This window comes from Cherax quadricarinatus, chromosome 86 (genome assembly GCF_038502225.1).
Source record: "Cherax quadricarinatus isolate ZL_2023a chromosome 86, ASM3850222v1, whole genome shotgun sequence".
In the NCBI taxonomy this organism is placed as follows: domain Eukaryota; kingdom Metazoa; phylum Arthropoda; class Malacostraca; order Decapoda; family Parastacidae; genus Cherax; species Cherax quadricarinatus.
In genome coordinates this window covers 433,849-461,409 of record NC_091377.1, presented here as the reverse complement: position 1 = coordinate 461,409, position 27,561 = coordinate 433,849, and the positions used below count along the sequence as shown (strand labels likewise).

Sequence of the window (27,561 nt, the reverse complement as noted above, 5' to 3'; positions counted from 1 at the left end):
AGTATGCTGATATCGCAGTTCAAGAAACCCTCTAAACTGCAACATCATCACCCCTCCTTCAGAAGGCAGGCACTGAATTTCCCACCTCCAGGGCTCAAGTCTGGCCAACCAGTTGCCTTAAATTCATTCATAAATGTTACTTGCACGTTCTCCAACAGCAAACCAAGTCACAAACACCGCTAGTCTCCACACTGATTTAGTGAGTTCACACCTGCCTGTTGGATGTTCAAGCCCCTAGCACTTAAAGCCTCCTAAATATATTTATATACTTGTATGAATGCCATTCTGAGATGTTACCAGGAACTCTTGCTGTATCTGGCAGTTTTGAAACTGCTAACTGCTGGAACAAAATACCATATTTCACGACTCATTAGACGCATTTTTTCCTTAGAATATCTCCAAAAACCACCCTGTGTCCTATAAACCGAAGGTCAGTGATGGGAGCTATAAGTTTGGGTTGTGGGATGGGCTGTAGCTCTTCCAGTTACATCCGATGCTGAGAAATTGAAACTAAAACAAGTCTTATAAGCTGCATCTTATAAGCCATGAAATACAGTAGGTTGCCAAAGGCAGAAATGGGCAATGATACACAAATAACCCACACACAGATATTACTAGTTAATGATCCTAGTCAGACCAAAACATCATCATAAGTTTTATTCTGCCCGAAATACTCGTGCATGATAGTGACTTTCCTTTATGTTTACAATATTATACTATGTATAAACTATACATTGTATATTATGCACAGAAATAAATTTTTGAATTTAAATGTGAGAGTTATTTCTGTATTGCTCCAGTCATGCTATTGTGACTTTTATGTGCAGTGATGTGAAGAATGCAAATTAAAAAATAAATTCTGTGGTATCCTGTCTTGCATGTCTGTAGCATCGCATGATTACGAAGCCATTTTCAATGTTCTTGACTAATTCTGATCTTTGATATATCCTGTCATTGAATTCTGTGCATGTTTCCCTCGGAGCTTCTCGAAGGTAACGGTAAGTTTACTTTTCTACTTTGAACTTGTACATCATTGAATGTTTGTACGGCTTCCCAGGATGATACACATCACTTGGGAAATTATCCTGAAAAATAAGAAAATTGACATTAAGATATAGAAGACTTGCCAAAATAAATTTTGTTTCCTAAGCATATTAATAATCAAAAAAGCCATTAACAGTCTACTTCACTGATAATTACAATGAGGCCTAATGGTATTAACCCTTTCAGGGTTGGAACCCCCTGATCTCAAACTTGCTCTCAGGGTTGGAGAATTTAAATAAAAAAAATATTTTCCTATGAAATGAGAAAATACACAAATAACCCACACATAGAAGAGAGGAACTTACGACAAAGTTTTGGTCCGCCTTGGACCATTTACAAAGTCACACTAACGAGAAGGAGAGGAGGATGGGTATACATGTATATAGGCAGGAGGTGGTAGTGGCAGTAGTGGAGGTGGAAGGAAGTAGTAGTGGGGAGGTAGTACGAGTAAGAGGGGGCCAATAAAATACTAAGAAAGAGGAGCGCTGCAAGGGAGCTGGTGCCCACAGAGGGTAAGAGCAAGAACACAGAGGGGGGAAAACAAATAAGTAAATAAAGAAGGAACAAATACACAGGGCAGAAGAAAGACAACTCAAAGGAGAAAAAGGAAAAAGGAAAGGGGAAGAGGGAGAAGAAAAAAGGAGGAATCAGGTTAAATCACGGGTGTTCTGAAGTTTGGAGCATTTTACAATGTAGTGGGAGAGGAAGGCATCTACAGAGACGAAGCCGGGACTAAGATTCATACAAGGAAAGTTCTTGCTCTTACCCTTTGTGGGCACCAGTTCCCTTGCAGTGCTCCTCTTTCTTAGTAGTACATATTTGATTGGCCCCCTCCTACTCTTACTACCTCCCAACTACTACTTCCTTCCACCTCCCCTACTACCACTACTATTACCACTACCACCTCCTGCCTATATATACCCATCCTCCTCTCCTCATTAGTGTGACTTTGTAAATGGTCCAAGTCGGACAGAAACGTCGTTGTAAGCTCCTCTCTTCTATGTGCGGGTTATTTATGTATCATTCCACTCACGGTATTGTGCCTTTTTTTTTGTTATAAATGAGAGAATCTTTTTCCAAAGGTAATGACACCAAAACTACAATATTTGATGGAAAACTTCAAGAATTATGCTTTCACAGAGTTATCAGTCTTGGCGATATTTAAGCACTGACCCTATTTGAACCCTATTTTCGACCAATTTCATTGCTCCAGTCGACCAAACTCATAGCTATTTCGCTAGTATTCCTTCTATTCAATCAACTGAGTACAAGAAACTGACATTTTACCTTACTTCAACTACTCAATAAAGTAATCAGAAATCAGTAATTTGGCCAATTTCACACAACTCAGAAAAGTGCCAAGTTCAAAATAGGGTCCAGAATAAATAATATATTCCTGGCACTAAAACATTTCCTCTGTTCATCAGTCACATCTTCAGACCTCTCCTATATTGCATTTGCTTTCCATTTTGAATTTTTATTCACAAAAAAATTGGAAGATTTAATGTTGTGTGGAATACAGCCTCTGCTCACTTAACGACAGAGTTCCGTTCCTAAGACCATGTCATTAGATGAATTCATTGCTAAGCGAGGGGCATAAGATAAGATAAGATAAGATTTCGTTCGGATTTTTAACCCCGGAGGGTTAGCCACCCAGGATAACCCAAGAAAGTCAGTGCGTCATCGAGGACTGCCTAACTTATTTCCATTGGGGTCCTTAATCTTGTCCCCCAGGATGCAACCCACACCAGTCGACTAACACCCAGGTACCTATTTGCTGCTAGGTGAACAGGACAACAGGTGTAAGGAAACGTGTCGAATGTTTCCACCCGCCGGGAATCGAACCCGAGCCCTCCGTGTGTGAAGCGGGAGCTTTAGCCACCAGGCCACCGGGCATACTATAATGATAGTGGGTTTGTGTCAACCATCTTTGGTATTGTTTTAATGTCACCTCTGCGCCATTCATAGCATTTCTGGTATATTATTTTTAATGTTTATACAGTAGTGTACTAGATATTGAAATAAACAGAATAGAAGAAATCAACTCTAACATAAATACTGGTCAGAGAGCCCCTTCGTCAGTCCGAGGCATTGGTAAACAAGTACGTCACTAAGTGAGGAGAGGTTGTACTGCATTATTGTACTGTATAAATATTGTCAGCACATTTTTGAATGCACATTAGACTGACCAGTTAGACATGTATTGAACAAGTGACGTAGTTTGTATACTCAGGAATATCTGCAAAAATCAAACATTTCTGCTACTTTGAGCTCAATTTCAAGCTACTTTCAATCCTGAAACCAATCAAAATCATGTCTATTTCTATAATATATCTTTCATTCTATCAAATAAGACCAAGAAACTGAGAATACAACCATAAATGTCATATGGAAAACACCATAAATTTACTGTTTTAAACCAAAAAGTCAGTTTTATCTCCATTATGTACTGTTTCCTCCATGATTTTCTTTTATAAGGTACACATTTACTGCACAGACCCATTCTCTCATATCTAGGCCCAAATTTATTGCTCACAGCTTATGAGTGAGCTGACCTCATGGTATAGAGCTATAGGACTGACCCTGCACTTCAAAGCTGTGGTACTACAGGACCCACTCAGAAAGGGTTAATGTATATTCTGAAAAATCAGACTTGTATTTTTTGCATATACAGAATGTGTAGCATACACAAATAACCCGCACATGAAAGCGAGAAGCTTACAACAACGTTTCGGTCTGAAATGTCATCGTAAGCTTCTCTCTTTCATGTGCGAGTTATTTGTGTATCGATCCAGTCACGGTATTGTGCCTTTTTTTTTGTTATTAATGTGTAGCATTTTTGGTTTTGTTATTCATTCAGAGCCTGGTTTTCTGTTCGTCCTGGATTAACAAAAAATTGTCAGAATATAGTACAGTGGACCCCCGGTTAACGAACTTTTTTCATTCCAGTAGTATGTTCAGGTGCCAGTACTGACCGAATTTTTTCCCATAAGGAATATTGTGAAGTAGATTAGTCTATTTCAGACCCCCAAACATACACGTACAAACGCACTTACATAAATACACTTACATAATTGGTCGCATTTGGAGGTGATCGTTAAGCGGGGGTCAACTGTAGTCTGCAAATTACTGTAGATGAAAATGAATACAGTCTCTCCTCACTTAACAATGGAGTTCCATTCCTAAGACCACGTTGGTAAATGAATTTGTCGCTGAGTAAGGAGCATATTAAAATGGTAGTGGGTTTGTGTCAACCATCTCTGATATTGTTTTAATGTCACCTTTGCCTCATCTGTAACATTTCTGGTACAGTAAGGCCCCGCTTTACGGCGTTTCGCCTTACGGCGCTCCGCTAATATGGTGATGTCAAATTATGACCAAAATTTGCTATACGGCAAGCGGTCTTTCAAATACGGCGCCCCCCCACCCGGTTTGTTTCCATTTTCCGTGACCACATCTATTATGTCGGGAAACTTTCCAAAATTTCAAGTGTTTTAAAGTTACAGGTACATATAAAATATGCAGTAAGTGTACCTGTACCTAAATATACTTACTGTGCTGGTGTGCAGGTACACATTAAAATAGCTAAGTCTCTCTCTACTCATGACGCCAATACTACGTAATAATAATCACTCTTGGGCACACTAAATGTCTTATTTTACTTCAATACAGGCATTTTCATTAATCCATCCATGATATTTTCCTCAAAATTATATATGAAGCCCATTACATAGCATATAAACATGATACATACACTCACAGAATAAAAATTGATGTAAATATGAGATTTGTTTACAAAGCATCTGTGTAGGTAGTGTCGGAAGAATTACGTTTTCTCTAGTCAAACACTGGGGGTAACTGTAGAAAAATATTCTTTTCGTATGCCTTTACTCTATATATAGCAATTCATGACCCTTGTGGGTTTAGTGTTTTTTATTATAATAATAATATTAATAATATTATTATTATTATCATTATTATTATTATTATCTTCATTCACTCTAAAAATGGTGTGTTGCTGTTTGTTTATTCTGAACTAACTTGTACGCAATGTAAGAGTATTTATATTGTGAGGTAATTATTATTAAAATAAAAAATAGAGGTAAATGCTTTACAAACTCTTACAAACGTACGTGAATGAACTAAAAGTAGACATATTAATACGCATTTATTTCGCCTGACTAAGTGATCGTCCACTACCTGTTCAGTTTGTGTTCTTACATTGTCTCAATTCTGTATCTCGTTCTCTCTCTCGTTTACTCTTTCGTTAACTAGTTGGCTCTCATTGACGATGGCGTCTAAGGTTAGCTGTGATAAAAAGAGAAGTCATAAGCCTCTTGCTTTAAGTGCCAAGTTAGAGGATGATGGTGTGCCATTCTGATTTTATTCAATAAACACCCTGCCACTCACCTCTCACACATTAATAAGCAAGTAATAAGCGTAGTACTCTGTGTGTATCTTACCTTTTATTGTGTTTTTAACCCTTTGACTGTCGCAACCCCCAATCCTGAGGTGTCTCCTGGTGTCGCAAAATTTCAAAAAAAAAAAAAAAAATTTTTTCTAAAGAAATGATAGAGAATCTTTTCCCGATTGTAATGACACCAAAAAAATGAAATTTGATGGAAAACTGACAGAATTATGCTCTCGCGAAGCTAGCGACCTTGGCGATATTTACAAATCGGCGATTTCGCCCACTTTCAGCCCTATTTTCGGCTAATTCCATTGTTCCAGTCGACCAAACTCATAGCTATTTCTTTAGAACTCCATTTTTTCTATCTATTGAGTACAAGAAACTTCCCATTTACCGATTTCAACTACCCAATAATGTGGTCAGAAATTTGCAATTTGGCCAATTTCACGAAAATTAAAAAATATGACAATTTCAAAATAGGGTCCAGAATGAACAATGCAGACATTCCTGGCTCTAAAATAACATTTTCTTTGTTCATCAGTCATGTCTCCAGGCCCCTCTGATATTACTCTTGCTTTCTATTTTGAATTTTTATTCAAACAAAAAATAGAAGACTTACTATTATGCAGACTACTGCAATACTGTAATAATTGTATAAATAACATCAACCCATTCATGACTGCATATTAGAATGGCTAGTTGGACATTTATTGGACAATGACATCATTTGTTTACTTTTGAACATTGGCAAAAATCAAACATTTCCCCTACTTTGAGCTCCATTTCCAGGTTCTTTTTATAGTAAAATCAATCAAAATCACCTCTATTTCTATAATATGTTTTCCATTCTATCAAATGAGACTAAGAAAATGAGAATACAACCATAAATACTATACGAAAATAGACCACAAAGTTGGCATTTTAATTAAAAAAAATGGTCGGAGTTTTTTTTTTCTCATGCACTGCGTGCTCCAGGATTTTTTTTATATGGTGCACACTGACCACACAGATCCATTCTCTCACATGTGGGCCTACCAGCTTTCTCCTGCTTGATTTGAAGCCGCTAGAATTTATGAGTATATATACGTCAAACACGGTACCTCGTAAGACGTATATATACGGCCACGACAGTCAAAGGGTTAATGCCTATTTATATTGCTAACTTAATATAAGTTAGTGTAAACTTGTTGTCTGGCATTTATTACATATTTTATGTGTGCTCTGATAATAATACTTGTGGAGCTGTGTGGTAGCCGGGTGGAGGGACAACATTACGTATTCTCTGCTCAGCCATCAGAGAAAACGTGTATGAATCTGCTTTTGGCCCAGCCACTCCCCCACTCCGCTTTTGTTTACAATTTTCGGCATGAATTATTCATTACTTCTACCTTCGTTTATTATGATATCTAAAGGTAGCTGTTAGAAATTATTAAATTCAGTGAACAAGGCATGTCAATGTTTATAATATGGCTCTGGGCCACAGTGTAGGTAGCCGGTAGGTGTAGCCCAGGCGGGCTACACCTACCGGTTACCTACACTGACTCTACAAATAAATACTACTCACCTCTCCTCCTATATTAAGACTACACATATTTTAAGGTAAATAATGAGTGTACTGTATGTGTATTTTGCCTCTCTGCGATGTTTTAAAAATCGTATATAAACCCTTAAACAGTCCAAACGTATATATACATTTTTTCAACATCTGAAAGTATGTAAAAAAATGTAGATCTTCTTTTTTGTTTTACATTTAAAAACATGTAAAAACAACTTTTATCTACATTTTTTTTTTTGTTATATTTGAAAATATGTAAAAAAAAAAGTAGATCTACTTTTGTAGCACTACGAATTTGAACGCCGATCTGTTTGGACCGTTTAAGGGTTAAGTATGAGACGGGGAGCCAGGACTACCTACACCTGGGCTACCTACACCTGGGCTACCTACACCTGACTTCCTACAAGTAAGTACTACTCACCTCCCTCCCTACATTAAGATTACAAATACTTTAAGATAAGCAATGAATTTACTGTGAATGTATTTTACTTTGTGTGTTTTTAATGTCTGGTTCTATTACTAACTTAATATAATTTAGTGTAAGGTTGTTGTCTGGCATTTATATACACTTATAAATGGGAAAAAATGGCGTTCTGACTTCCGGCGATGTCTGCTTTCCGGCAACAGCCTGGAACCTAACCCGCCGTATAAGTGGGGCCCTACTGTATACTTTTAAATGTTTATTACAGTATACAGTACACTACTGTATAAACATAATAGAGGAAATCAACTCTAATATACATTATTCAGGTATGCATACTGGTCAGAGAGCCCGTCATAAGTCCGAGTTGTTGGTAAACAAGTATGTCGCTAAGTGAGGAGAGGCTGTATACATTTTAGAAAACTGTATAACTGAAGTATACAAAACTTGAACATAAGGTGACTCAAACCCTATAGATGCATAGATCTTGAGTTTACAATTTACTGTCAGACTTATGGACTGCATAAGATGCAATTTCTCTATCATTAGATCAAAGTTATGCAATTTCAATAAGGTAATAAATATGATACATATGCAACACCTGGATATATTTATTGATTGGCGTTTTGCAAACCAGGGACTTTATGGGCCTCCATTATGAACCAATGTACTTTCACTAGTGAGCCCTTCCCAAGTGCGACTATTATTGGTACATTGCTCTCCCTCTTCCACTAGCTCCACTACTATACTGACCACTAGCACTAACTTCCAGCTTCCCAATAACGGAATGATACCTATTAAAAACCCGTAAAACAGACTAGGGAGTGTAAGGGGGACCGTACCCGTCCTTGGAAAAATTGGCAAAAATCTAATATTTTCACTACTTTGAGCTCAATTTCAAGATACTTCCATTCCCAAAACCAATCAGAATCACCTCTATTTCAGTAGTATATCTTCAAGAGGTAGGTTACTGAAAGCAGTGAAGAGTTTTTACGAGGATAGTGAGGCCCAAGTTAGAGTATGTAGGAAAGAGGGAAATTATTTCCCAGTAAAAGTAGGCCTTAGACAAGGATGTGTGATGTCACCGTGGTTGTTTAATATATTTATAGATGGGGTTGTAAGAGAAGTAAATGCGAGGGTCTTGGCAAGAGGCGTGGAGTTAAAAGATAAAGAATCACACATAAAGTGGGAGTTGTCACAGCTGCTCTTTGCTGATGACACTGTGCTCTTTGGAGATTCTGAAGAGAAGTTGCAGAGATTGGTGGATGAATTTGGTAGGGTATGCAAAAGAAGAAAATTAAAAGTGAATACAGGAAAGAGTAAGGTTATGAGGATAACAAAAAGATTAGGTGATGAAAGATTGGATATCAGATTGGAGGGAGAGAGTATGGAGGAGGTGAATGTATTCAGATATTTGGGAGTGGACGTGTCAGCGGATGGGTCTATGAAAGATGAGGTGAATCATAGAATTGATGAGGGGAAAAGGGTGACTGGTGCACTTAGGAGTCTGTGGAGACAAAGAACTTTGTCCTTGGAGGAAAAGAGGGAAATGTATGAGAGTATAGTTTTACCAACGCTCTTATATGGGTGTGAAGCATAGGTGATGAATGTTGCAGCGAGGAGAAGGCTGGAGGCAGTGGAGATGTCATGTCTGAGGGCAATGTGTGGTGTGAATATAATGCAGAGAATTCGTAGTATAGAAGTTAGGAGGTGGTGCGGGATTACCAAAACTGTTGTCCAGAGGGCTGAGGAAGGGTTGTTGAGGTGGTTCAGACATGTAGAGAGAATGGAGCGAAACAGAATGACTTCAAGAGTGTATCAGTCTGTAGTGGAAGGAAGGCGGGGTAGGGGTCGGCCTAGGAAAGGTTGGAGGGAGGGGGTAAAGGAGGTTTTGTGTGCGAGGGGCTTGGACTTCCAGCAGGCATGCGTGAGCGTGTTTGATAGGAGTGAATGGAGACAAATGGTTTTTAATACTTGACGTGCTGTTGGAGTGTGAGCAAAGTAACATTTATGAAGGGGTTCAGGGAAACCGGCAGGCCGGACTTGAGTCCTGGAGATGGGAAGTACAGTGCCTGCACTCTGAAGGAGGGGTGTTAATGTTGCAGTTTAAAAACTGTAGTGTAAAGCACCCTTCTGGCAAGACAGTGATGGAGTGAATGATGGTGAAAGTTTTTCTTTTTTGGGCCACCCTGCCTTGGTGGGAATCGGCCAGTGTGATAATAAAAATAATAATAAAATCTTCATTCTATCAAATAATACTAAGAAACAGCCAATAAAACCATAAAAATTATCTTAGAAAATTTGGTCACTAATTTAAACCACACACATGGTTAAAGTCTTTTTCTATCATGCACAACGTAGGGTAGGATTTTTTTTTATTGTGAACGCTCATTGCGCAGACCCATTCTCTCATATCTGGGCTAAAATTTACCACTCACAGCTTATCTGAGTGAGCTGAGCTCATGACGTAGAACTGTGCAAGGGACCCTGGCCTCGATGATGTAGTTCTACATGATAGCCACTAAAAAAGTTAAGTCTGAATGCCAGAGTATTTTTCCATAATCATAACAATAATGGATAATTCTGGACTTAACTGATACTGTTCATTTAATCTGAAATCAATCTACACCATACCCAGTAGACTGTAACAAGCTTTGTCCATTAAATCCAGAATCAATTTACCCATTGGACCATAGCAGATGAATCAGGATTTAACAGACTTTATCCTTCACTTCCAAACTTCATCCAGATGACAGATGTTTGTGAAATCCAAAATTTGCTAAACTGATGCTTTATTAAATAAGGCATATGGATGAAAAGACAAAAAAAAAAAAGCACGTCTTGATTATAACAAAATCTCACTAAAGGATGAAACATTTTAATAAAAGCTTCTGCTTTATGTATCTTATCCTCCACTTGTCAACTCTCTTGTACACTTGCTAAAAAATACTGTATTTTGCGGCTTATAAGGCTTGTTTTAGTTTCAATGACTTGGCATTGGATATAACAGGGAGAGCTACAGCCCACCCCACACCCCAAACTTATAGCTCCCGTCACTGGCCTTCAATTTATAGGACGCAGAGTGGTTTTTGGAGACATTTTATGGAAAAAATGCATCTAATAAGCCGTGAAATACAGTATCAATATGAATACTGATTTAGAATAAGTCACAATGTCATGGATGGAATAATTCACAAATAACCCACATTTTAGAGAGGAATCTTTAAATGAGGTTTTGGTCCACAAGTCACACCTTGATAATGGCCCTGGATGGATCATTATCAAATCACACTTTGATAATGGCCCAGGGTGAACCATAATATCATCCAAGGGTTCTACTCCAAAGAGTGAGTAATTTAAAAATAACCATTTATTATGCTGGCCATAAGAAATTAATTACCTGGTTTATGGCATTTGGAAAATTCTGTGGTTCACAGCAGAAGGCACCTTGGTGGGTGTAAGAGCACCCACCTCGCCCAACCATCTTGCCCTTCTCTTGTGGCAAAAAGTTTCCAGTGTAAATCTGGACTCCCGGCTCACTGGTGTACACATCCAGTATCCGACCTGATAAAAATATAATAATACAGTGGACCCCCGCATAACGATCACCTCCCAATGCGACCAATTATGTAAGTGTATTTATGTAAGTGCGTTTGTACGTGTATGTTTGGGGGTCTGAAATGGACTAATCTACTTCACAATATTCCTTATGGGAACAAATTCAGTCAGTACTGGCACCTGAACATACTTCTGGAATGAAAAAATATCGTTAACCGGGGGTCCACTGTAATATCTTTCCTAGGTAGTAGGTTGGTAGACAGCAACCACCCAGGGAGGTACTACCGTCCTGCCAAGTAAGTGTAAAACGAAAGCCTGTAATTGTTTTACATGACGGTAGGAGTGCTGGTGTCCTTTTTCTGTCTCATGAACATGCAAGATTTCAGGTACGTCTTGCTACTTCTACTTACACTTAGGTCACACTACACATACATGTACAAGCATATATATATACACACCCCTCTGGGTTTTCTTCTCTTTTCTTTCTAGTTCTTATTCTTGCTTATTTCCTCTTATCTCCGTGGGGAAGTGGAACAGAATTCTTCCTCCCTAAGCCATGCATGTTGTAAGAGGCGACTAAAATGCCGGGAGCAAGGGGCTAGTAACCTCTTCTCCTGTATATATTACTGAATGCAAAAGAAGAAACTTTCATGTTTCCTTTTGGGCCACCCCGCCTCGGTGGGATACGGCCGGTGTGTTGAAAGAAAGAAATAATATCTTTATTTCTAATAGTACATGTACAGGGTATACAGGCCTAGGTGACATCTGTGACATACTACTATTTAGAAAGCCCCTGGATATGCAGAGCATTCTGGGCAAATTAGGTCAGCTTTCTCCCCAGCATGCAACCCACACCAGTTGACTAACGCTCGGGTACCTATTTTACTGATAGGTAAACAGGGACAGCAGGTGTCTTACTGTATTTTCCAGCATGTAAGGTGCATGACAGAAGTATCATGGCAGTAAATCAGTAATCATTTTTAAGGGCTAATTACCCTCTTATTTTATGCTAAAGCATAACCCAAAGCCTACCCTTGACACTGACCTTGAGCAGATAAAGTGCAGGGTGATTTTCCAAGACTTTTTGTGGAAAAAAAGGCACACACATGCTGGAAAATATGGTAATTAAGGGTTTTGAATATAAATGGCCCAAAGCCAATAGTGGTGAAAGGCACGATGGATGAGAGGAATTTTATCGAGATATTTCTGCATTTATAAGAGACTTCTTCAGTCACTTCTGACTGAAGAAGTCTTCTCTATAGACAGAATGTCTCAATAATAGTACTTTTTGCAATTGTGTATTTTTAATCAATTAAAGATTTTACTAAAAATCAAATAAAAATACTGCTTTCAGATGTATAATAGTTAAAAAAAAAAAGTCATTGAAAAGTTACTCTGGAGTGAGTGGAGACGAGCAGTTTCAAGGATTTTATGTGCTCTTAGAGTGTAACACAGTAATATTACAAAGGAATGAATGTAAACAAGTTCAAAATCAAATTCAAAATTTAAATTTTTATTTCTTTTTATGCAGGACGAAAATAATATAGTTTACATGTAACAAAGCATTATTAGGTACAAAACAAAGCCACTATTATGCAATGTATTTTGGGAAAACTTGAGTCCTGAAGGTAAGAAATATAGTGCCTCACTTTGCAGAAAATGCAGGGATGTTGCTGTTTGGAGAGTTATCTTAATCATGATGTCTACAAAGATAGTTATTGAATGAATGATGGTGGGTGTTTACTCCTTTACCCAAAATAAAAAAGTAATCTATTCCCCAATACAAAAAAAAATCAGCAAATAATTCTAGAAAATACATAAAAGTAACTGGTGTAATGTGAGGATTATTATTATTATTATTATTATAATCAAGGGGGAAGCGCTAAACCCGGAGGATTATACAGCGCCTGGGGGGGGGATGTGGAAGGCATTCAGGCTTAATTCGGGGAACTGGAGCACAGATCCAATTCCCTAAATCAAGAGCCCCTCACCAACATCAAGGAACCTTCCTTGAGGAGTAATGTGAGGATATATTGTATAATACAAGGCAGATTTTGAAAATTACTATTAGTTATTTTTAAAAGTTGAACATTTCATTTTTTTGAGAAAACAGAACATGAAAAAATTATAACAGGTAACAGTAAGACTTTCTCTGTCAGTTTTGATCTGAGGAATAGAAGGGCAGCTCTAATTCCTTGGATCAAGAGACTTCCTCAGCATCGGGGATTTCCAAAATCTAGCCCTACTTAATATTGATGCTTTTGTATTTATTCCCATCTAGGAAGGTGCAAGATTGTTGATGAAGGACTCTTGATCTGAGGAATTGAAGCACCCCTCTTCTACCCTGTATCAAACTTGCTTGCCTTGCTTTTCACTGATTAATAATGTACTGGTCTGTGAATTTTAGGACTCATTCGCCATGGGTTCAAACCCCACTCATTCCGTGGTTTGTTTGCAATCGTGTTTTTATGATTTCATGAATCGTAATAATAATTGTATTTAATCATTTAATAAACTAACCTGTTGGTGGATGGTGGAAATGTGCAGCAAACTCAAGCTCTCCCCGGCACTTATTATTAAGACAAAAGTTGTGGTCTATGCCACTGCCAGGAACCTTGGGAAGAGCTTTTCCAAATGTGATTGGATTACGCAAGTCGAATCCAGTACCTTCGACCTGGGCCAACTCTCCTGTTGATAGGCATACCATTAACACATTTCAGAATTACAGGAAATTTTTTAATAAAAAGCTATGATGAGTTATAAGCTAGATATTTAAAATGTAAATATTCAGAGTCAATAAAGATTTTTCTTTTAAATGATAATCCTCACGTTGAACTTAAATACTGTATACTACTGTTCCCCCTACACATGAGTTGTTTTCCTGGCTTTGCAATTCTCAGTTGAATTTTTAGTACAAAAAACAACAGCGCAAAGGATATGTTTAAGGCACAACCATACTGTGGTTTTTCATAACTCAAAATTGTCTCACCTAGTCTTATGTAAATAAACACCTCAGACAGTCCAATTTAACAGCAGTTTGTCATATGTCTACTCTAACCCTTTCTTTATCCATTCTGCCTGTTTTTTTTAATGCTGGCCATCTCCCACCGAGGTAGGGTGACCCAAAAAAGAAACACTTTCACCATCATTTCACGCTGTCACTGTTTTGCCAGAGGCACACAGGTATGACAGTTTAGATGTCACTAAATGGCAAATATCCCAAACCCCTCCTTTAGAGTGCAGGCAGTAAAGGAGGGGATTGAGATATTCCCATAACTGTCTAAAATAACTTCTACTTCCTACAAGCTGGGTATGAGAGGAATAAAATATGACACACACTCATATTATTGTGCCTACTACATATACATAACATTAAACTCCAATATAAACCCTCCACATAAACTTCTCCTTGATAGCTACAACAGAACTCAATCACAATAAAAGGCATAAGGCACTCTTCGAAATCCCTCATGTCAGTCTCACACTGCAAAAATGCAATGTACATATAGGGCCCGAAGATCTGAAATTCACTACCTGAACCGGGAAAGGATCCCCTGACTACTTAAAAATTCAGGACTTTGCTTAAAAATCGTCTCGGCTCTCAATACTAACCAAACCAAACCAACACAACTTCTAATCAGTTGAAGCAACTCTCCAAAATATTATATTATATGCTGTATAGCCCTTGTGGCTTAGCGCTTCTTTTTGATTATAATAATAATAATAATATATTATATGACTTCTAAGTCTATTAAACATCTGCCAATCCATGAAATATTACTGTTTGAACCATTATGTGTAATATTGTTTTTATTATGAGCAACTTCAAGATTATTATTCTTATAAACCTCCACCTTGACTACCTTGCATTAGTATTAAGATTAACTAAAGATTTTAATACAAGTTAACCACAATTATCTTGTCTAGATTTAAGTATTTATGTACTAGGATTTTGTCTGCCCGAAATGCCCCGGCATGATAGTGGCTTCTATGTACTTAGCAAACCAAAATTGTAATTACACATTGTAACCTTTACAAAGAAATAATATCTTTATCTTTTATCGTATTTTTTTTTTCAATGCACCAGCTGTATCCCACCGAGGCAGGGTGACCTAAGGAGAAAAACAAAAGCTTATTTTTACATTTAGTAATTCGTACAGAAGGGGTTACTTGCCCCTTGCTCATGGAATTTTTGTAACCTTTTACAATACACATGGCTTACGGAGGAAGAATTCTTTTCCACTTCCTCATGGAGTACCTCATACTACAACATGGAAATCTATGGGAAAATGGTTTTAACTTAGTGTAAATTTCACTAAATATAACCTTGTCTGAAGTACGTACCTGTGTTGCTAGTGGGGAATAACTATTCATATATTTTAAAGGGTGAGTGCTGCACTTAGGAGTCTGTGGAGACAAAGAACTTTGTCCTTGGAGGCAAAGAGGGGAATGTATGAGAGTATAGTTTTACCAACACTCTTATATGGGTGTGAAGCATGGGTGATGAATGTTGCAGCGAGGAGAAGGCTGGAGGCAGTGGAGATGTCATGTCTGAGGGCAATGTGTGGTGTAAATATAATGCAGAGAATTCGTAGTTTGGAAGTTAGGAGGAGGTGCGGGATTACCAAAACTGTTGTCCAGAGGGCTGAGGAAGGGTTGTTGAGGTGGTTCGGACATGTAGAGAGAATGGAGCGAAACAGAATGACTTCAAGAGTGTATCAGTCTGTAGTGGAAGGAAGGCGGGATAGGGGTTGGCCTAGGAAAGGTTGGAGGGAGGGGGTAAAGGAGGTTTTGTGTGCGAGGGGCTTGGACTTCCAGCAGGCATGCATGAGCGTGTTTGATAGGAGTGAATGGAGACAAATGGTTTTTAATACTTGACGTGCTGTTGGAGTGTGAGCAAAGTAACATTTATGAAGGGGTTCAGGGAAACCGGCAGGCCGGACTTGAGTCCTGGAGATGGGAAGTACAGTGCCTGCACTCTGAAGGAGGGGTGTTAATGTTGCAGTTTAAAAACTGTAGTGTAAAGCACCCTTCTGGCAAGACAGTGATGGAGTGAATGATGGTGAAAGTTTTTCTTTTTCGGGCCACCCTGCCTTGGTGGGAATCGGCCAGTGTGATAATAAAAATAAAAAATAAAAATATTTTAAACTATATGTGATACTGACCTGTATAATCTACTATGTATTTATTAACTTGTGATACCAGAGGTACACAGAAATACTGAGACAAGACTAGCTCATGTCACTAATATCAGGTCATTCAGGGATTTTTACAATAGCATCAGAGCTAAGTAGACATTTCTACCTCTGGGGTCTGTTCTCTCTCAGCCAATGAAATTCAAAACAGTAGGAAATATCAGAGGAACGAGATGCGTAGATTTAAGCTCCACTCCATGTTGTTCCCTAAACTGGATGTTTGTGAATCAGGGTAAATGTGGATTTTTACCGATCTACACTCTAGCCTGTTTGGAAATGTTTAAATGCTGGAGTGTGAGCAGGGATTGTGTAGGGATTTAGAGAAACTGGTTAGCTAGATTTGAGTCCTGGAGGTGGAAAGTATTTAATGCCTGCACTCTAAATGAGAATTTTGGGATATCTGCTGTTTAAAGAGACACCTAAACTGTCGTACATGCATGCCTCTGGCACGACAGTGACGGTGTGAATGATGGTTAAAGTGTTTCCTTTTCAGATTACCCTGCCTTGGTGAGAGATGGCAAGTGGGCTAAAAAAAATCAGCAGACCATATGTAAAGATGTACAAGTGTTGTGTTTCCTTCCCATAAGGATCTGAAAAAATTCCACAATATACATCTGCTTTCTAACAATCTTCGGTTCACCTAGGAAGCAGAGAAGACAGGAATCTGCCAGAAGTATTTTTAGTAGAAACACAAGATTCACAAGACTACTTGTGCATTTGCAAATGACCATCCTCATTAAAGATGAGGTGGGCAAGAGATGGATAGTCAGGGAGTGGAGATAGGGGTGAAAAAATTTTCAAAGTGTTTCACTGACCTGTTGGTATAAGATCCTCTGTCACAGGGGTGAAACGGTCAGCATTTACCTTCACAATATGCTCAAAGATTCCATCCTGTCCAGCAGCCTGTGTGAATGCTCAAAACTAATTATGCTATGAAAAAGACAGAAATTAGGAATTAGTTTTGCCACTGAAAACAAATTCCTTTGTGAATAACTCATGAAATCATAATAAAACGACTCCATTCAAACTGCAGAACGGGATCAAGCCCCACCCACTGTGTGATTTCTTTTAATATATACTGGTGTATGGAAGTCAACAACTACATATAAAGTATTTCATACCAGTCATCACAATCAGAATTCAGACATTAGAAAAATATCAATCTACTATACAGTAAATTCTCTGCTTGGTGTGATTCTGTCTGAATAGCAAGAATTGTTTTACAATTACAGCCTCTCCTCACTTAACAACGTACTCGTTTACCAACGACTCAGACTTATGACGGGCTCTCTGACCAATATGCATACCTAAATAATGTATATTAGAGCTGATTTCCTCTATTTTTTTATTACAATATACAGTATGCTCCTCACTTAGTGGCGCATTCATTTCCCGACATGGTCTTAGGAACGGAACTCTGTCATTAAGCGAGGAGAGGCTGTTAAATTACACCTGGAAAAATACTGCAAGTCAAAAACTTCTTGACCCCATCCAGCCTCCTGGATATAGTTTCCAGCAAGTATACTAGTGACCTTCTGTGCCTAACATTACTGTATTACATGTAAACTACATTATTTTTGCACTTCATAAAAAGAAATAATTTGAATCTGAAAGGAAGATTTATACTATGTTCCTTCCTCTGTAAGACATGTCACAAGAGGCAACTAAAATGCTGGGAGCAAGAGGCTAGTAACCCCTTCTGTATAAATTATTAAATGTAAAAAGAAGAAAAACTTTTATAAAAAGCGTTTCTTCTTTCTCGGGTCACCCCGCTTCAGTGGGAGATGGCTGGCGTGTTTTAAAAAAAAATTATACAATGTATACTTCTCACTCGTGTACTTTTGTCTTTCCCTATCTTTTTCTATTTACTTATTTGGAACAGATTTGCTGATGCAATACTAGAACCAATTATTATTATTATAATCAAAAAGAAGTGCTAAGCCACAAGGGCTATACAGCACTAGAACCAAAACTGCTGATAATTTACAATTCTTCAGACTTCCCAGCTTACCACTAAAATAAAGAAAAAACAAAAAAAAAAAAAATAATTATTTTAAGAGTCAAAGCACCTAATCCCTTAGATTTAATTGTACATATTTTTAATATGATTTATTATAAATGTACAATATATAAGAAAACTAATATATGAACATGAACAAGTGGTAACCATTTAATGGGTTTGACAGCCATAATTCCCATTCCAAAAGCAACTTAAAAAGTCATATAAATTGCCTTTCAATATAAATTATCTAAAGAACATCTAGTCTTAAGACAAATTTATAAAACCACTATAGTTTCTAAGGGATATGAGGTATTAGAATATTCATTGCTGGAATTTTTTTTCTCTCTTATTGTAACTTGAATCATTTCAAAGTACTTACATGTCCAGCCAAATTGAAGAAGCAGTGATTAGTCATGTTGATCGGTGTAGCACGTGTAGTCATGGCCTCAAAGTCAATCCTAAGTCCACCCTCTTTAATCAGTCTATATGTAACCTGAAAATAATTACAGTACAGTACCTAGCATCAAAGGGAACTTTATAACTTGACGTGCTGTTGGAGTATGAGCAAGGTAAAATTTATGAAGGGATTCAGCGAAACTGGTTAGCCGGACCCGAGTCCTGGAGGTGAAAAGGGCAGGAGAGGTGGGGATTTTTGCAATTTAGAGGGGCATCTGAACTGTAGTATTAACACAACTCTGGCAAGACAGTGACTGATTGTAAAAGCTTTTCTTCTTGTTTTCGAGTCGCCCTACCTTAGTAGGAGACAGCCAGTGTGTTAAAAAAAAAATAATTCTTTCAATTTAAAATAGACCAATTTAAAATAGAATTTAGCACCAAAAAATCTGAATCTGATTCCTCAAACAGTTGAAAAGATTTTGGTAATCAGGCATTGACAAGGTCTTTGATATACAATGTAATGTTTTGTCCTGGAATCCTCAAATCAAAAGTATATAATGTTTAAAAGTAAATAAGACACTTGTAACACCTGGGTGTTTTTATTGAAAGGTTTCACTTACCAGGAACTTTACTGCTCTAATACAGACAAATGATAATGGAGCCTTTTATAGTAGAGCCAGTGAAAGATGTGGAGCAGCAGCAGTACTAGTAGATGCTATCACATGGCCAAAACTAAGTAGTGGAAATAGGTCAGGACCTGCCCACATGATGACATCCCCTATTACTGCAGAGTATTGTTGCTACTGATTCCACTACTAGATTAGCTACACACTTCCTTCCCTTCAGTGTAATAATACGTACTTGTGCTAATACGTTCCCGGGGTAGCCTTCTTCTCCATCAGGGCTTAACCGTGAGAACACAACAGTGTCATCTATCACACAGCTCTCCCAAACATGCTGTATAAAAAAAATATACATTTTACATTATAATCAATTTATACAAGCACAAACATTATTTCTATTAACCCTTCGAGGGTCGACAGACCCTCTCCGAGACTTGTTCTCAGGGTCAGCCAAATTTAAAAAAAAAAAAAATTATTTTTTCTTGTGAAAAAATAGAGAATCTTTTCCCAATCATAATGACACCAAAAGTATGAAATTTGATGGAAATCTTACGGAATTATGCTCTCGCGAAGTTAGCGGTCTCGACGATGTTTACGCATCGATTATTTTGCCCACTTTGAGCCCTATTTTCGGCCAATTCCAGTCTACTAGTCAACAAAAATCATAACTATTTCTCTAGAACTCCATTTTTTCTATTGAATGAGTACGAGAAACCACCCATTTACTGATTTCAACTATCCAATACAGTGGTCAGAATTTAGCAATTTTGCCAATTTCACACAAATTTCAAAAGATGCAAATTTCCAAATAGGGTTCAGAATAAACAAAGACATTCCTGGCACTAAAATAACATTTCCTCCGTTCGTTAGTCACATCCCCAGGCCCCTCTTATATTTCTTTGGCTTTCCACTTTCAATTTTTATTCTTACAAAAAATAGAAGATTTACTGTTATGCAGACTGCTGCATTAGTGTAGAAATGGTATAAATAATATCAGCGCACTTGTGAAAGAATATTAGACTCACCAGTTGACGTGTATTGCACGCTTGGCATGATTTGTTTACTTTTGAACTTTGGTAAAAATCGAACATTTCTCCTACTTTGAGCTCAATTTCAAGGTACTTTTCATTGTAAAACCAGTCAAAATCATCTCAATTTCTGTAATATGTCTTCCATTCTATAAAATGAGACCAAGAAAACTAGAATACAACAATAAATACCATACAAAAATACAGTGCAAAGTCGCTGTTTTATTCCAAAAACACGGTCAAAGTTTTTTTTTTCTCATTACGCACTGTGTGCTGCAGGATTTTTTTTATACTGTGCACATTGACCACATAGACCCATTCTTTCATATGTATGCCTACCAGCTTTCTCCCACTAGATTTGAGGGCGCTAGAATTTAGGCGTACTAGTACGTCAAAAACCCTGGGTCGTAAGCCGTACTAGTACGGTTGAAACCCTCAAAGGGTTAAGTGGAATACAGTTTATTATGTAATTTGGGTGATTGAATTTTTGTTTTTTAACATGCTGGCTGTCTCCCACTGAGGCAGGGTGACCCAAAAAAGAAACACTTTCACCATCGTTCACACTATCACTATCTTGCCAGAGGTGCACAGATACAACAGTTCAGATGTCCCTCCGAACAGCAAATATCCCAAACCCCTCCTTTATAATGCAGGCACTGTACTTCCCACCTACTATTTTATAGAAATCCCCTAGAAATGCATAGTATACTCTCTTCTATAGGCTCACTTCACTTAGCAATGTGCTCGTTGACCGACGCCTTGGACTTATGACAGGTTCTCTCACCAGTATTTATACCTAAATAATGTATATTAGAGCTCATTTCATCTATTCTATTTATTTCAATATACAGTACACTGCTGTATAAACATTTAATTTTTTTTTTTTTTAACAAGTCGTCCATCTCCCACCAAGGCAGGGTGACCCAGAAAGAAAGAAAATCCCCAAAAAGAAAATACTTTCATCATCATTCAACACTTTCACCTCACTCGCACATAATGACTGTTTTTGCAGAGGTGCTCAGAACACAACAGTTTAGAAGCATATACGTATAAAGATACACAACATATCCCTCCAAACTGCTAATATCCCGAACCCCTCCTTTAGAGAGCAGGCATTGTACTTCCCATTTCCAGGACTCAAGTCCGGCTATTAAAAATAACCAGTTTCCCTGAATCCCTTCACTAAATATTACCCTGCTCACACTCCAACAGATCGTCAGGTCCCAAATACCATTCGTCTCCATTCACTCCTATCAAACACGCTCATGCACGCCTGCTGGAAGTCCAAGCCCCTCGCCCACAAAACCTCACTTACCCCTTCCTTCCAACCGTTTCGAGGATGACCCCTACCCCACCTTCCTTCCCCTACAGATTTATACGCTCTTCATGTCATTCTACTTTGATCCATTCTCTCTAAACGACCAAACCACCTCAACAACCCCTCTTCAGCCCTCTGACTAATACTTTTATTAACTCCACACCTTCTCCTAATTTCCACACTCTGAGTTTTCTGCATACTATTTACACCACACATTGCTCTTAGACAGGACATCTCCACTGCCTCCAACCGCCTCCTCACTGCTGCATTCACAACCCAAGCTTCACACCCATATAAGAGTGTTGGTACTACTATACTTTCATACATTCCCTTCTTTGCCTCCATAGATAACGTTTTTTGTCTCTACATATACCTCAACGCACCACTCACTTTTTTTCCCTCATCAATTCTATGATTGACCTCATCCTTCATAAATCCATCCATTGACACGTCAACTCCCAAGTATCTGAAAACATTCACTTCTTCCATACTCCTCCTCCCCAATTTAATATCCAATTTTTCTTTATCTAAATCATTTGATACCTTCATCGCTGTATAGCCCTTGTGGCTTAGCCCTTCTTTTTTATTATAATAATAATGATACGCTCATCACCTTACTCTTTTCTATGTTCACTTTCAACTTTCTACCTTTACACACACATTTAAAAATATACCAGAAATATTATAAATGGAGCAAAGGTGGCATTAAAACAATATCAAAGATGGTTGACACAAACTCACTACCATTTTAGTATGCTCCTCACTTAGCAACAAATTCGTTGAACGACGTGGTCTCAGGAACGGAACTCCATCATTAAATGAGGATAGGCTGTACTGGTTTACAAGATCTTTCAAAAGATAGGCAGAAACATGTCATTTGATATAATAAATTTTCTTTTTATATATTCTCTCTACATATGTACTCAGCCTTAATGCTGAAGGGCTTTTAATCCCAAGTATTGAATTACACTTACATAATTGTTCAAGTTGAGAGCTGCTCGTAACTCAAGGTACCGCTGTATATGATAGTGTAAACAAGGCTTTTATATGTATTTGAAAGCGAAAAATAGGCAACGTTTCACCTTACAGCAAAAACCCGGAACCGAACCTGCTGTATAAACAGAGCCCTACAGTAGCCCGAAACCTAACCTGCTGTACAACAGGGGCCCTACAGTAGCCCAGAACCTAACCTGCTGTATAAACTAAGCCCTACAGTAACCCAGAACCTAACCTGCTATATAAGCAGGGCCCTACAGTAGCCTGGAATCTAACCTGCAGTACAAATGGTGCCTTACAGTAGCCCGGGACCTAACCTGCTGTATAAGTGGGACCCTACAGTAGCCTGGAACCTAACCTGCTGTATAAGTGGGGCCTTACTGTCTGTAATCCATATCTAGATGACTCAAAGAACCATCTCTTTACATTTGTCCCAGTTTTGCTTGATCATTCATCAATACCACCGCTAGTAATAAAAATAGAACACACCTTGTCCCAGCCTCTTGTGCCTCCATGCAGATGATTTCCATTGTTGTTAATACTTAATTGGTATGACTGGCCGTCTATGGAGAACTTGCCTTTGCAGATTCGATTGGCGTGACGTCCAATGCTACTACCCAGGTAGCTAAATTTTTCATAACCTGGAAAATTAAAAGCCAAAAGTTATACATTCAAAAAATCTTAGTTTATGTAAAGCATGTAGATACTTAGGAATGTTCAAATAAATTACATTAAAAAAAAAGAAGTTTTACGACTTGCTTGCCATGAGTTCAATCCCCGCCCATGGTAGGTTTTGTTTGCAATCATGTCAATATGATTTCGTGAGTCTGGATTGAATATTTTTATTGTGATGAATTATGTATTTATGGCTTGTTAGAGCTTGCTACATCAGCCATGTCCTGGATTATATCTACAGCATAAAACAACGGACACTTGTATAAAACTGAGAGAAAAGTAAGGAAAGTCTTCAAATGGTGTATGTTTAGTGCTGGTTGTTGTTTTTTTAAAGTACAATTGTCTTCAAAAAAGTTTTCTGGTGAGCTTTATACATACAGTACTGCAGGGTACAACATACAAGAGATGAATTACACAACACTTGAGCACTCTGATACAACCATCAGCTATTGACTAATCCGTATCCACATTTATGTAAGAACCACAGCCATTCACCTCAACTCAATGATTCACACTGCTCCTCTCTGCATTCTTGAATATTAAGAACTATACGCTACTAGAATATGAAGTAGTTATACCATAATAAATTTTCTTCTTTCTTTCAATGCACCAGATGTATCCCACCGAGGCAGGGTGGCCCAAAAGGAAAAACAAAAGTTTCTCTTTTTAAATTTAGTAATATATACAGGAGAAGGGGTTACTAGCCCCTTGCTCCCGGCATTTTAGTCGCCTCTTACGACATGCATGGCTTACGGAGGAAGAATTCTGTTCCACTTCCCCATGGAGATAATAAATTTTACAATACTAAAAAAAATTATTGTTAAATTTGAAGTAATGTGGAATGTAAGTTTTTTTTCCATACAGTCTTCACTTTACTTTAAAATTTGATTTTGAGAACGTATCCTTTCCCCTCCTGTTACATGAAGGATTACTATTATGTACTAAATACACTGTGTGAAGTCTAAAACCACTGAACCTGACACACTGAGACCAGGTGCCTCTTACTTTAAATGACAAGAAGGCACAATACTGTGACTCCCTCCTTCTCTCCTTAGTGTGACTTTGTGGATGGTCCAAGTCAGACCGAAACGTCGTCAAAAGCTTATGTGAGGGTTATTTGTGTATATACCTCTTATTTTGCTGAACTTAAGGTTAGGTAAAATTAGTAAACATGACAAGTGTTTCCTGACGTGGGTCTTAGTCATATGATGACCCACAGCTGGAGCTTTCAGTCATCTGACAGAGGCCTTCTGCTGGCTTACCAGTTCACCCCTTTAAAAATTATGGTTATAATTAAAACCATTAGTTTTTAATATTCCCAACATTACATTCCTAAACTTGATACTACCACACATTGATTATGAATATTTTTATTTATAGCTTCACTTTTTTTTATTTATTAGTATTATTATTATTAAAAGAGCACAAAGCCATAGGCATCATACAGAATCTAGAGAATGCAAGATGGGAGACAATCAAATTTCAACCATAAAAAATGAAGAGTGGCTCCATTTCCCTGGATCAGTAGACCACAGGCATATAAGAAACTCCCATGAAGGGATACTACTACAGTTTACAGTGTACTGTACATTTAGAATTAACTGGTATAAACCAATGCCTGTAATGATTACCCTTGTCAAATTTGACTCCAATTTACATATGCTCATGTGATTTAGGCTAAAAATAAATATTTATGTAGGCTTGATGGCATATTGTGCAATGCCCTGAGTATACCTGGAGGGTGTTCCGGAGGTCAACTTCCCTGTGTTCTGGTCCATGACCAGACCAAGTTAGTGAATACTTTGGTCTACTCTCATCAGAACAGCAGGGCTCAATAATCCCATTATGTACCTCTGTAATCCTTTGACTACCACACTCAGGATGGGTATGGGGCGCATAACAAAGATATTAAACTAAACTCAATAATCTGGGGTATACCCAAAGTCAGTCACTGATACTGTACTGTGAACACTAGATGTTAAAGTTAATAAATGCTTTATTTCCAGTTTATTTGTAGTTTTGTAACTACAGTGTAAAGCACCCCTCTGGCAAGACAGTGATGGAATGAATGAAGAAAGTTTGTTTTTCGGGCCACCCTGTCTTGGTGGGAATCAGCAGATGTGTTAATAAAAAAAATAATAAGAAAAAAATATTTTCTCAATAAGATATATTATATCACACTTTATAGTTCTTGTGTTATTCTTCTCCGTCCCTACACTTGCTATTACAATACCTCTTTCCCTACAGTCATAATATTTAATGCACATTCTTGGGACTATATATATGTAATATAATATTAATTAACTATTAATACAAGAATAAATAACAAACCTTCTAAATTATCAAAACCAAGAGTGACGTGGTCTTCCTTCCCTGTCTTGTCCGGGACCACAATGTCACTTATTCCTGCACCGTAAGAGATAACCTGAGGGCAGAAAATTTATACAAACTTTATAAAGTGGAGTACACTATAATACAATTAAGGTGACTGAGAGGTATAGTTCCTGGACCTATTATGCACCTCTGTAATGTTGAGGTACACTCTCTGGACCCATTATGCACCTCTGTAATGCTGAGGTACACTCCCTGGACCCATTATGCGCCTCTGTAATGGGATTCATAATAAAACATACACATAGAAGAGAGGAGCTTACGATGACATTTCAGTCCGACTTGGACCATTTATGCATAATAAAATTATCAAACTTCAGTGCACCTTGAAAGTGAAGGGCTCTTCATCCAAGGAATTTTAGTTTCCCTACTCTTCCTTGGATCTAGTGACTATCTCTTGTGCCTACCAATGTTTATTACATTTTTTTTTTCCAACACGTAGGTCGTCTCCCACTGAGGCAGTGTAACCCAAAAAGAAAGAAAATCCCCAAAAAGAAAATACCTTCATCATCATTCAACACTTTCACCTCACTCATACATAATCAATGTCTTTGCAGAGGCACTCAGATATGACAGTTCAGAAGTCTCTCCAACCTGCCAATATCCCTTTAATGTGCATAGATTGTACTTTCCATTTCCAGGACTCAAGTCTGGCTAACTGGACTTATTACCAGTTTTATTACATGACTACATTATTTTGCAACACAAAAAGAAATAAAAAATATGTAGTATCTAACCTCATTATCTCCCATTGCTCATCCTCTACATGATTCTCATGCGATTAGCACTTCCCCATGAATATAATCACAGTAACTCAATTGAATTTAAAAGCTCACACTACAGATACCTTTTCTGATGGATTGTAAAGATAATTTCTTACAATATTTCAAATTCCATAGAGAAATGGGAAAGAATTCTTCCTCTGTAAGCCGTGTGTGTCATAAGAGGCGACTAAAATGCCGGGAGCAAGGGGCTAGTAACCCCTTCTCCTGTATACATTACCAAATTAAAAAGAAAAGCTTTCGCTTTTCTTTTTAGGTCGACCTGACTCGGTGTGATATGGCCGGATTGTTGAAAAAAAATGTTTAATTATCTGACTTTTTTGGGTTATTCCAGGTTCTCTACACATATGCTGCTATGTATGATAATCTGTGTAATCTATGTATTTGTGTATACCTGAATAAACTTACTTAGCAAGTTGCAACAAGCGTGAACTTACTTGAAACTTAAATCCTGGTGAACTTCCTGTGCTCAGAGTATAACGCTTAATAGGAATCTCTTTCCCGGAGTCGGGATCCGAAAATGTACCAAAAATGTCCTCGGAAATCTCCATGTTAAGAATCTGTAAATAATACACAAATTATATAAGGAAATTTCTCGGTTGCAATTTTAGTTTCTGTTAGATTTTTGCACTTTCTTGTGAATATAATATGATTATACCATATGGTTATATCAGTGAAAGGTTATATATATATGTACTCAAGCCTGCCCAAAGTCATGTTAATCAGGAAGATCGTATTTTGAGTTGCAATGGCTACTAATACCTGAAAGGAAATTATTATAATCAAAAACTAAGCACTAAACCCACAAGGGCCATACAGTGCAGTGCCTGTAAGGAAAATACATTTAACAAAGCGGCAAATATACGTACAGAATGTGTTAATGAATGCATTTATAATGGCCTGATTTGTTAGGTATTGAGGTGTAAATTAGCTTACATGTGATTAGTGAGGAGTGGTTCTTCAGCCTGTAGTGAGGGGTGGTTCTTCAGCCTGTAGTGAGGGGTGGTTCTTCAGCCTGTAGTGAGGGGTGGTTCTTCAGCCTGTAGTGAGGGGTGGTTCTTCAGCCTGTAGTGAGGGGTGGTTCTTCAGCCTGTAGTGAGGGGTGGTTCTTCAGCCTGTAGTGAGGGGTGGTACCTCAGCCTGTAGTGAGGGGTGGTACCTCAGCC

The 27,561-nt window shown here is 37.9% G+C and overlaps 2 protein-coding genes across 3 annotated transcripts in view; one reads left to right on the top strand and one right to left on the bottom strand.

Moving 5' to 3' along the window:
* LOC128702988 (mucin-2) overlaps positions 1 to 27,561 on the top strand; it is an 89,224-nt gene that overhangs the window by 30,947 nt on the left and 30,716 nt on the right. The gene's annotated exons all lie outside the window — the stretch shown is intronic.
* On the bottom strand, positions 971 to 27,495 carry LOC128702989 (galactose mutarotase). Its single transcript, XM_070103546.1, has 10 exons — positions 27,332 to 27,495; positions 26,833 to 26,955; positions 25,554 to 25,647; positions 23,037 to 23,188; positions 19,444 to 19,539; positions 18,566 to 18,679; positions 17,000 to 17,087; positions 13,510 to 13,677; positions 10,832 to 10,995; positions 971 to 1,085 (listed from the first exon to the last, which is right to left on the bottom strand). The coding sequence occupies exons 2-10, from the start codon at positions 26,944 to 26,946 to the stop codon at positions 1,005 to 1,007; spliced, it is 1,071 nt and encodes a 356-aa protein (XP_069959647.1). The 5' UTR covers positions 26,947 to 26,955; positions 27,332 to 27,495; the 3' UTR covers positions 971 to 1,004.